Source organism: Colobus angolensis, unplaced genomic scaffold (assembly GCF_000951035.1).
Source record: "Colobus angolensis palliatus isolate OR3802 unplaced genomic scaffold, Cang.pa_1.0 Scaffold657, whole genome shotgun sequence".
Taxonomy (NCBI): Eukaryota; Metazoa; Chordata; class Mammalia; order Primates; family Cercopithecidae; genus Colobus; species Colobus angolensis.
Window position 1 is genome coordinate 386042 of NW_012120232.1, and position 12629 is coordinate 398670.

The 12629-nt window shown below is 35.5% G+C and overlaps 1 protein-coding gene across 1 annotated transcript; it reads right to left on the reverse strand.

Annotated features, from left to right (window-relative positions):
- Positions 1 to 216: 216 nt before the first annotated feature.
- Positions 217 to 9524, reverse strand: LOC105500283 (zinc finger protein 85-like). Its single transcript, XM_011925709.1, is given in 6 exon segments — positions 217 to 2748; positions 2750 to 3997; positions 3999 to 5698; positions 8139 to 8234; positions 8736 to 8868; positions 9402 to 9524. Coding segments are annotated over 5 exon segments (3390 nt in total). The 5' UTR covers positions 8854 to 8868; positions 9402 to 9524; the 3' UTR covers positions 217 to 2520.
- Positions 9525 to 12629: the final 3105 nt, after the last annotated feature.

Genomic DNA, 12629 nt, shown 5'->3' on the forward strand with positions numbered 1-12629 from the left:
TGACTAACAGGCAAGTAAAAACATTTGCACAGAGAGATTCTGAATCATAAGTCAGAAGATTTGAAAGTAATGAATTCAAAGCAGAGTATACATTTACTTTCAGCATTTTTGAAGTTTTCAGTTGTCTAGTAAATTACTTTATTAAAATATTTGTTTTGTTCCAATATTGCTCTTTTCTTTGAAAATAGGTACAAACTCACACTCACACAAAAACACTCCATAATTTTCTAGCACCTAAGGTTTATTTTTAGGGTAATATATGTGTATAGTTAACTCTATGTAAACCAATACTAAAATCCTGTTATGTTTGCAGGCAGAGAGACATGTTCAAAGAAAAATACATAACAAAATTTTTTAAATGTTTAGGCAGAACTCAGAATTTTAAGACTCAGGATTTTATTTACACTTGTATATAATTTTTATTATGCCCATGAAAATGACCCTATAGTCAATAGCAATTTACTTGTACATTTTAAAGTAACTAGAAGTGTAGAATTGGTTTGTAATACAAATGATAAACGCTGGAGTTAATGGGTACTTCATTTGCCCTAACATGATTAATATATATTTACATGCCTGTATCAAAATATGCCATATATGGCATAAATATATACACACACTATGTACCCATAAAATTTAAGAAAAATATGTTTAAATAAGAAAAAAGAATAAAAATTTAACCTATAGGAACAATGTTCTTTAATTAAGTTCTTTAGTTTAAAGTCACTGGCAAGAGAAATTATTAGAGATGTTAGTCCACTATGTTATTAAATAGTACATTGTCACTATCTTTTACCTACACCCTTGAGTAAGGTGGGATAGGTTAAAGTTAGTGGTGTAATAACACTTCATTGAATGCACAATGGTCTTAACACGTTAAAAAAAAGTTTAATTAAAAAATTAACTTCACAATAATTTAAAATTTTTTAAATGTGCTGCATTTTATTACATAGAAATACAATTAGTAAAATGATATACTACTAATTTTAATTTAATTTTAACTAAAACAAAAGATATTTTCACTAGAATGCAGAATAATATTCCTCTGAACACCTCCCTCATACAGCACTCAATATTATAAATTAAACACAAAGCACCTCTCCACTTAGATTTTTATCATGCATCCTACATTGTAATGTCTTTACTCTTCCATAGAAAAGGTAAAAAATAATGCCCACCTAACAAAAAAGAATGTCTCATGTCTTTGATGAAGCAACAACTGATCACATGCTTTTACATGTGAATACAATAGAAATGAAGAGCAAGAAGTAATTTGAGTTGAATGACATCACTCACTTTTTAAAAATTCTGTGATTTTTTTCAAAGAAAAAAGTATACTTTAAATGTAATTGTAACTAAAAATATTTCTACCTCTTTGAAAGTTATATACAAATAATTTATCTATCAACTTTAATTTTGGAGTATTTTCTGTACTCAGCACACTGATTAAGAGCAATGTCTGAAGTGTCAGTGCCTTAGATATTTCTACCGTGAATTCTCTGATATTTACACCCAGTTAATTTTGCATTAAATTTCTTTTATACTTACTGCATCTTCAAAAATATATTTTAGTATGAGTCCCCTGGTGTTTTCTAAGCAGTAGTTCTTGAAAAAAATGTTTTTCCAAATATATTACATTTACAGTTTCTCTAATATAAACTCCCTGATGTTAATCAAAATTTGATCACTGCTTCAGGATTTTCCTTTAGTACATAATGTGTACAACAAAATCTGTGATACAAGTAAAGACACTACAACCCTCTTTATGTTCCTAATGTTTATCTTCAAAAATGAAAACCTTCTCTTTAAAGGCTTGTATTTGTCAGGCACAGTAACTCACACCTATAATCCCAGCAATTTGGGAGGCAGAGGCAGGTTGATCATTTGAGGTCAGGAGTTCAAGACCAGTGTGGCCCACATGGTGACAGTCTCTACTAAAAATAAAAACAATTAGCCAAACGTGGTGGTGGGCGCCTGTAGTCTCACCTACTCTGGAGGCTAAGGCAGGAGAATTGCTTGAACCTGGGAGGCAGAGGTTACAGTAAGCCAAGATCACACCACTGCATTCCAGCCTGTGTGACAGAGCAAGACTCCATCTAAAAAAGAAAGGTTTTGTTTTCTGAGGCTTTTACACTAACTGCATTTATAATGCTTTTATTAAGCAATAACTCTCTAATGTTGAGTAAGATGTAACCAGATATTAATGGCTTTTCCACATTTATATTTGTACAATTTTTCTGAAGGGCTTTCCTGTGCAATAAGGTGTGAAAATTAATTAAAAGTTTTGCCACATTCTTCGCACTTCTGGGAGTATTCTCCAGTATAAATTATCTTACCTATAATCAAGTGTGGCAACCATTTAAAGGCTTTGTAACATTCTTCACATTTTTAGGATTTTTCACCAGTATGATTGCTTTTATGGTTAGAAAAGTTTGAAGGTGTTTTCAAAATCATTGTCTCATCTTTTAGGTTTGTAAAGTTTCCAGTATTAATTTTCTTACGTTTAGTAAAGTTTGAGATTTAGTTGAAAGCATTGCCATATTGTTCACATTTGCAGGGTTTCTCGCAAGTATGAATTGTCCTATGTGGAGTAAGGGTTGAAGATAGGTTAGCTTTGCCACATTCTTCACATTTGTAGGGTTTTGATCCAGTATGATTTTTCTTATGTGCAGTAAGGTTTGAGGATAAGTTAAAAGCTTTGCCACGTTCTTCACACTTGTAGGGTTTCACTCCAGTATGATTTTTCTTAATGTGCAGTAAGGTTTGAGGATAAGTTAAAAGCTTTGCCATATTCATATTTGTAGGGTTTTGCTCCAGTATGATTTTTCTTATGTGCAGTAAGGTTTGAGGATAAGTTAAAAGCTTTGCCACATTCTTCACATTGGTAGAGTTTCTCTCCAGTATGAATTATCTTATGTACAGCAAGGTGTGAGAACTGTTTAAAAGCTTTACCACATTCTTTACATTTGTACAGTTTCTCTCCAGTATGAATTACCTTATGTTTAGTAAGAGTTGAGGACCGGTTAAAGGCCTTGCCACATTCTTCACATTTGTAGGATTTCTCTCCTGTATGAATATTTTTATGTTCTGTAAGGTTTGAAGATCTGTTAAAAACTTTGTCACATTCTTCACATTTGTAGCGTTTCTCTCCAGTGTGAATTATTTTATGTGTAGAAAGGGTTGAAGACTGGTTAAAAGCTTTACCACATTTTTCACATTTGTAAGGTTTCTCTCCTGTATGAATTTTCTTATGTGTAGTAAGTTTTGAGGATCGACTGAAAGTTTTGCCACATTCCTCACATTTGTAAGGTTTCTCTCCAGTATGAATTCTTTTATGTATAGTAAGAGTTGACACTTGGTTAAAAGCTTTGCCACATTCTTCACACTTGCAGGGCTTCTCTCCAGTATGAATTTTCTTATGTGTAGTAAGGTTTACGTATAGGGTGAAAGCTTTGCCACATTCTTCACATTTATATGGTTTCTCTCCAGTATGAATTATTTTATGTGTAGTAAGGGTTGAGAACTGGTTAAAAGCTTTTCCACATTCTTCGCATTTGTAAGGTTTCTCTCCAGTATGAATTTTCTTATGTTTAGTAAGGTTTGAAGATCAGTTAAAAGCTTTGCCACATTCTTCACATTTGTAGGATTTTTCTCCAGTATGAATTTTTTTATGTTCAGTAAGGTTTGATGATCAATTAAAAGCTTTGCCACATTCTTCACATTTGTAGGGTTTCTCTCCAGTATGAATTATCTTATGTGTAGTAAGGGATGAGAATCGGAAAAAAGCTTTGCCACATTCTTCACATTTGTAGGGTTTCTCTCCAGTATGAATTATCTTATGTGTAGTAAGGGTCGAAGATCGGGTAAAAGCTTTGTCACATTCATCACATTTGTATAGCTTCTCTCCAGTATGAATCATCTTATGTTTAGTAAAAGTTGAGAAATTATTAGAAGTTTTGCCACATTCTTCACACTTGTAAGGTTTCTCTCCAGTATGAAATTTTCTTATGTTCAATGAGTTTTGAGGATCAGGTAAAAGCTTTGCCACATTCATCACATTTGTACTGTTTCTCTTCAGTATGAATTATCTTATGTGTAGTAAGTGTTGAAGATCGGTTAAAAGCTTTGCCACATTCTTCACACTTGTAGGGTTTCTCTCCAAGATGAATTTTTTTGTGTGCAGTAAGGTTGGAGGACAGGTTTAAAGCTTTGCCACATTCTTCATATATGTAGGGTTTCTCTCCAGTATGAATTATCTTATGTCCAATAAGGGTTGAAGATTGGTTAAAGGCTTTGCCACATTCTTCACATTTGCAGAGTTTCTCTCCAGTATGAATTTTCTTATGTGTACTAAGTTTTGAGGATAGGTGGAAAACTTTGCCAGATTCTCTACATTTGTGGGGATTCTCTCCAGTATGGATTATCTTATTTGCACTAAGGGCTGAGGACTGGTTAAAGGCTTTGCCACATTTTCCACATTTGTAGGGTTTCTCTCCAGTATGAATTAGCTTATGTCTAGTAAGGTTTGAGAGTTGGTTAAAAGCTTTGCCACATTCTTCACATTTGTAGAATTTCTCTGCAGTATGAATTTTCTTATGTTCAGTAAGGTTTGAAGATCGGTTAAATGCTTTGCCACATTCCTCACATTTGTAGGGTTTCTCTCTGGTATGAATTTTTTTATGGTCAGTAAGATTTGAAGATTGTTTAAAAGCTTTGCCACATTCTTCACATTTGTAGGGCTTCTCTCCACTATGAATTCTCTTATGTGTAGTAAGGGTTGAGGACTGGTTAAAGGCTTTACCACATTCTTCACATTTGTACGGTTTCTCTCCAGTATGAATGTACTTATGTTCAGTAAGTTTTGAGGATCGGTTAAAAACTTTGCCGCATTCTTCACATTCATAAGGTTTCTCTCCCATATGAATGATCTTATGTGTATTAAAGGTTGAGAACTGGTTAAAAACCTTGCCACATTCTTTACATTTGTAGGGTTTCTCTCCAGTATGAATTAACTTATGTTTAGTAAGCTTTGAGGCTTGGTTAAAAGCTCTATCACATTTCTCACATTTGCAGGGTTTTTCCCCAGTATGAATCGTATTATGTGTAGTAAGAGTTGATGACTAGTTAAAGGCTTTGCGACATTCTTCACATTTGTAGGGTTTCTCTTCAGTATGAATTCTCTTATGTCTAATAAGGTGTGAGGTCTGGTTAAAGGCTTTGCCACATTCTTTACATTTGTAAGGTTTTTCTCCGGTATGAATTCTCTTATGTTTATTAAGGGTTGAGGACCAGTTAAAGGCTCTTCCATATTCTTGATATTTGTAGAAATTCACTCTAATATGGATTCTTTTATGTTGAGTTAGGTGTGAAAGCATGCAAAATGTTTTGCCACATTCTTTACATTTAAAATGTTTATTTTCAGTATGCCTCATCTTGTGTCTACTTGAATTTGAAATTTTATGGAAAACTTTTAAATATTTATCACATTGAAATATTTTGCTCAAGGTAGTTTTCAAACATTGGTTAAGTCCACTATAATCTCCTTTGTGCTGCTTACACTCAACCACACTTTTACAGCCTTTTCTTAACTTTAAATTCTCATATCCACATTTTCTGTATCTTCTTAGGGTCACTTTTTGGAAAGACTCTCTTACGTTCTGCTCTGGCCAAAGGTGTTGGGCAAAATAATAAAACATAACTGAAAGAAATAAAAATAACAAATTACTTCACTTGCTCAACTAAGATGAATATACTTTACAAATCTAACCCATAAAGTTACACAAACTACATAAGCAAGATGGCATAGCAAAATACCACAGGTTCAAATTCCTTCATAGACACATAAATGTAACAAAAGCATACTGACCAAAATGCATTTGTGGAAAATTTATAAATGAGTTAAGTGTGTGTAGTGTTCCAGGTTAGCACAATGCCAAAAGCCACATCAAAGGAAAAGAAAAGTCTGTTACATTTACCCAACACAGTTCTTTCTGCTTCTCAATATAACATAGTGTCTTTAGAAGTAAATGACCAACTTTTGCTTTCTTTTTCAAAAGACAAGAAAAATAACACACCCACATCTTTATTTCTGGCTTTCTTAGGAGCTTTTGCTGACACTGGTTTCTGTCTCCTACAACATAAAGTGCAAAAATTAACAGTGGTATACTTTGGAATGACATTTTGAGTCTGCTGAGATCAAAGGTAAATGTTACAGCAGGAAAGAGACTGTACTACAGACAGAGAACAGTTGTAGCAAGTGATGACTATTAAGAAGAAACATGAATAAAGTCTTTTAACTAAAAAAAAACTAGAACATTTCAGACAAGACACATCCTAAGAACATGTTTGAAAGACTCTCAGGATCTCTAGCTAAGAAAAATGGTTTCAGACTTTGCCAGGACAAAGCTACATTATAGACACTGTGACAGGTAGCTTGTTTTCAATGTACAAATTTCAATTAAAGATTACAACGTATACAAAATTTTAGGGCAACATAGCTCTATCAAATATTATAAAATTTTCAGAAAGCAACCATTAAAAAAATTAATTTAAAAAAGTTAACATAAATTGAATAATACTCCATGAATGAAATAGGAACACAGACAACTATTAAAAATCAGAAAAATTGGGATAACAGAAATATTTAAAATATCAAAAAACAGAAATTGTGGACGTAGAAAATACAAAAAAGGAACTGAAATATTATAAGAAAAAATGATGTAAAAATGAAAAAGCTTAACAAAGAAACTAGAATACATGCAAAGATATTTACAATAAGAACATATATAAGCACAATTTTAAAAGTCACAGTGTTATGCCCAGACCGTTTATTCCCCGAAGAAGACCACCAGAGTCCAGAGTCAAAGCCAAGCGGCAAGGATCTTTAATGCAAGTTCGAACTTGGTCCCTCCGTTTCTCAACATACAAGAGGGCCTCGAACAATGCGTGCGCTCGCTTTTTATAGCCCGATGAAAATAGGACTTGTAAGGTTACAGAGGAACAGGGAAAAAGGGAATTCTTTAGGTTACAGCATTACAATTGGTTAACATATTAAGTTATACATTTAGCAGTTATCTATTGTTCCCGTGCTTTCAGTAAAACTACAAACGGCGGCGCCCTTATCGGGGATTTCCCAGGATTTCCCAAGCTGAGATATATGGAGAAATGTATTTGCACTGGGTCGTGTTTGCACTGGGCCCAGGAAATTGAGAGATATATGGTGTCTGTATTTGCACTGGGCCGTGTTTGTACTGGGCTCAGGAAATTGAGAGATATATGGTGTCTGTATTTGCACTGGGCCGTGTTTGTACTGGGCTCAGGAAATTGAGAGATATATGGTGTCAAGCTGAATGTATTTGCTGGGCCCAGGACTCAGGAATGTGCCTGATTTCTTTCAACAGACAAGAGAATCTTGTGAGTTTCAAGATAAAAATGATGTGTTATTTATAAGAATAGTCTTATGAGGTAATGAGTGAATTTCTCAAGAAAATTTTGCAGGCCAGAAGGGAACTGTGTGACATTGTCAAAGTCCTGAAGAAAATAGCTGTTGCAAATACCAGCAGCAAATCTGTCCTGCCAAATAAAAAGAAAAAGCCAATCCAAAATAGCCAAATCCTGAAAACGTATACTGGCACTGCCTATGCCTTACATATGCAACTATATTCAAAACCATAGTCATAAAAACAGAATGGAATATGTAGAAAAATAACAACAACAAAAACAATGGAACAGAAACCACTACTCACACATTTCAGACTTGATGCAAAAAGAATTTTAAAAACTGTTTAACGTAGAGTTTCTCAAAATTATGCACATTTGTGTATCCCCCAAAACAACAACAACAACAACAACAAAAACAGTCAGATTGTGCAGTCTTTTATATCCCATGAAGAGGACATTGGCTTTCACTGTGAAACTGAAGACAGATCACTAAAGGGAAAGAGGAATCCTTAGAGAACTGAAAAACAAGACAGAAAATGTCCTATGCGAGGGGAAAAAAAAAAAAAAAAAAAAAACTCAGGTTTTCCAGAAACTATTTCCTTTGGAACACAGCTTACCAAATCACATTTTAAGCAGTGGCCTTCTCCTTGGCCTTTTGCCTTCTTCTCTGTGCCATCTGTGTATTCACTCTCACTTACCTGAATGTTTAGCTACCATCTCACGTCTCTTCATATCCCAGGGCTCTTTTCCTTGCTCCAGACAGCTAATCAGGTCTGGCTTACAGACAGCAATACCTGTTTTATTGAAAATAAATAACATAAATCTTGCACGTATTCTCCAATTACCAACCTAGTAGTGTGCTCAGTAAAGAGAATGTAATAGAATATTCTAGTACATTAATCCCCAAATGCTAATTTATGACAAAAATTTCTAAAGATTTAGAAAATACTTTAAATTTGTAGTTTCTTAATTTCACTACCTGGTACTACTGAATCAAAACAATTGGTGTTGGGAGTTAGATTTTAAGGTATGAGCAACAATATTTTATGACAATAAATTTCAAAAATTACCACTAATCAAGAGTGAATGATAAAGATCAGCTCAGGAATCCAGAAAGTTATGGTAAAGATGAAATATCTTGAAGAAACTATTTTCTACAATGACAAATCTAAAAGATTTTTTTTGAAAACAGGGATCCGAAACTCATTTATGCAAAGCATAAATCACCAAAAACATTGTAGAAAAAAGAGAAATAAAACCTTTAGGATATATTAGAAAATGTGTATTGAAGTTACCCTCACCCAAGAAAACCAGGTTTCTGTAGTTCTCTAACATCACATGTCTATATAAACTCTGCTGTGCAGTGTCCAGGCACTGCCACTCCTCCAAAGAGAATTCTATGGCCACATCCATAAACGTCAACGGTCCCTGAAAAACACAGAAACACACACACACACACAAAATCACATACATTTGCCAAGTGGCCATGGGCGTAATTTTAAATTTCAAGGTAAAATAAGACAGTAAAGAAAACTGGTTCTGACTTATAGGAGTGAATGAAATTATCCCTAAAATAATTCTTAACATAGAAATATTTTCTAATGTATTATCTAACCCTGAGAAAAGAAAGTGGCATAAGAGCCACAACATCTGTGTATATATGGTACTTTTCCAGTTAATAGAGTATAAATTAGGGCATAAACACAAACATGTCTATTTTTAAATGCTATATCTGCATCATACAGAATGAGTTGTGTGTATTTTTGAGACGAAAAAGACACGTTGAGTTAAAAGGTGCCTCACAGCCAGGCACGCTGGCTCAAGCCTGTAATCCCAGCACTTTGGGAGGCCGAGACAGGTGGATCGTGAGGTCAGGAGATCGAGACCATCCTGGCTAACACGGTGAAACCCCCGTCTCTACTAAAAAATACAAAAAAATAGCCGGGTGAGGTGGTGGGCGCCTGTAGTCCCAGCTACTCGGGAGGCTGAGGCAGGAGAATGGCCTAAACCTGGGAGGCAGAGCTTGCAGTGAGCTGAGATTCAGCCACTGCACTCCAGCCTGGGTGACAGGGCAAGACTCCGTCTCAGAAAAGAAAAAAAAAAGGTACCTCACAAGTTTTAATGTGTACGATAAACTTGAGATCTTGTTAATGCAGATTATCTTTTCAGAAGATCTGGAATTGTTTGATATTCTAAATTTCTAACAAGTTCACCAGTAATGTCAATGTTTTTGGCCCACTTACTGGAGGTCAAACATCCAGTAAGTGGATGAGCCCATGTTTTTCCCAGTTTTTCTGGCCTGTAAAAAGGGATGACAGTTTTCGTTTTCCTAAGGCAGATACATGCACAGAAAACCTAAGAAAGGCAGCTGCCAGATTAAATGTTATGGTTTATGCACATCAGCAGCATAAACATACTTCATAATGAAGAGAAAAATAATTATAGAAAAGAAATCTGTCAAAGAGCTCTTTAACCAAGTGAATCATTAACATCAACTGCACTAGGACAAATTTTTGTAATGTGCTGATGCACACAGAAAAATGCGGCATCACTGCTGTGATATTGATCTCAAAAATAGAGTTTGAATTTAACCATAAAAAATTAGTTTTATGGGAACTTCAAGATACAGATAATTTGTATGTTCTGTAATTTTTAATAGTGATTTTAAGTAGTCTTTCTTTAGCACCCTAAAGAACAGGTATCCATCTCCTAATAATTTGTTTCAGAATTTTCTGGTTAATAAATGCCATTCTGTTTGAAAGAACATTTTGTTAATCGTGTTCTGCATAGAGCTAATGGAGAACAAAGATGGAACCTCAACATTACATGTTCTCCTTCTTTACTAAAGACCCCAGCTTTTCCCCAATAGGAATCTTGAGTAGTCACACCTTCCCATGTTCAGCAGCCACAGAGGGAACATTTTTCATGTTGCAGATTATAAATTCATAATGAGTTTTCTACATAGCATATAAAGAGCCATGATGTAGAGATGTAGAGAAGCCTCTGGTACGTAGGAAAAAACATTTTTCAGGGACCCTTGAGTATCACAAGAATTTTTAAAAGTAGTTAAAACAAACTCATTAGGGAGAAACAACACAATTTGAGAAGTAAAGGTTTGTAAGAACTAAACGCATGGCATCCCAGGAGGCAGAGTGGACACAGCTCTCGATCTGAGACACGTTAAGCTAAAAAAAAAAAAAAGGCCATTTTTTCCTCTTTCTCCTCTTTCTCTGGGATTCCTTTTAAGATGAGATTCTATGGACAAATTACACCTGCATGTTGGCAATATGCTTTTAAAGGTGTCAGTACCACCTGTTTACTTGCTACCACCACACCCACAGGCAGAAGGATCAAGACCTGCAGAAAAAGTACACCCATTTTTGTCCTTTATAACAGAAGAAATTCAGGAAAAATAAGCTGCTCCATGGAAATAAAAATGTAAGTTTCCGACCAGGTATGGTGGCTCACGCCCATAATCCCAGCACTTTGGGAGGCCAAGGCGGGCAGATCACGAGGTCAGGAGATCAAGACCATCCTGGCTAACATGGTGAAACCCCATCTCTAGTAAAAATACAAAAATTAGCTGGGTGTGGTGGTGGAGTCCCAGCTACTCTGGAGGCTGAGGCAGGAGAATGGTATGAAACCAGGAGGTGGAGCTTGCAGTGAGCAGAGATCACGCCACTGCACTCCAACCTGGGCAACAAAACGAGATTCCATCTCAAAAAAAAAAAAAAAAAGTAAATTTCCCTGTTCCTGTCCTAATGTGCCCTCCACTGCCACAGACACCAGTAATTTCTGCTACGGTAATGGAAATATGGGCCACACTGCCCTCTTCCTGCCAAATCCAAATAGGTACAGCCCTGTGACCACCCTTTATTGCAAAAGAAAACTTAACTCTCAGGCTGGTCACAGTGGCTGACAACTCTAATTCCAGCACTTTGGGAGGCAGAGGCGAGTGGATCACTTGAGGCCAGGAGTTCAAGACCAGCCTGGCCAACATGGTGAAACCCTATCTCTTGTGTTTATATTTACTTTTTTGTGACTTGTGGAGCAACTACTATATCTGCAGGAATAGAACACAGTTTGCTAAATGGAATATCTCTGCAAGCACTGGTTTTAATAAAAATTTAAAAATTAAGATTCATACATTTTTTTCCATTTATCTGCTTTTGGGTTTCAGAAAATTGTGTGCACTGGCTCTAAAAAGGCTGCAGGATTCACTATCGAATACTCTGATCTCCTCTAATCAGTTCTGTGAGACAAGACTCCAGGGTGGGGCCAGACCTAAATAAGGCCTCCAAAAAGGGTGAATCTGAAGAGGGCTAGGTCAGAGTGGACCCTATGTAGAATTCTGCTCTCTATGCCCCTGGGGTATTTCCAGTTCTGTTTTTCCTAAGTTTACCTAAAAGAAAACTAAATCATACAGTTGTGAAATTTTAATCTTTTGTAGCCACTGCCCAGTCAATTTTATAACATATGCTAATAAGCAATTTAAACAAATCTCTTAGGGTTTTGTAGCGTAATTTTATTAGAAGATAAATATGTATTCTTAGCAAGGTATAAGAAATAAGAATAATAAAACAATGCTTGTGTCCATAAACATCCACTCAAATGATGACATCAGAAGTTACAAAAATATAAAGTTGCCCAAATAAAGCCCATTTTTTTTTTTTTTTTTTTTGCACACATCTATTCATTGTGCTAACCATATGATGCTTCATTCAACCATGTTGAATTCAGTTGCTTGTCTAAACTAACAGTTCCTGGATGGTAGGGACAATAATGCTTCATCTGTTTTTCTAATGGCCATATGAAATGGTAGCAATTAGTTTATCTGTTTGAGTCTCCAGATCTCTTCCTTGTTTTTCACTGACGTACCAGGAAACTGGAGAAACTCTCATCTGGGTACTAAGCAAAGACATCTCTTGTGTGAGGGGAGGGACAAACACAGGATTGTTATGCCCAGACCGTTTATTCCCCGAAGAAGACCACCAGAGTCCAGAGTCAAAGCCAAGCGGCAAGGATCTTTAATGCAAGTTCGAACTTGGTCCCTCCGTTTCTCAACATACAAGAGGGCCTCGAACAATGCGTGCACTCGCTTTTTATAGCCCAATGAAAATAGGATTTGTAAGGTTACAGAGGAACAGGGAAAAAGGGAATTCTTTAGGTTACAGCATTACAATTGGTTA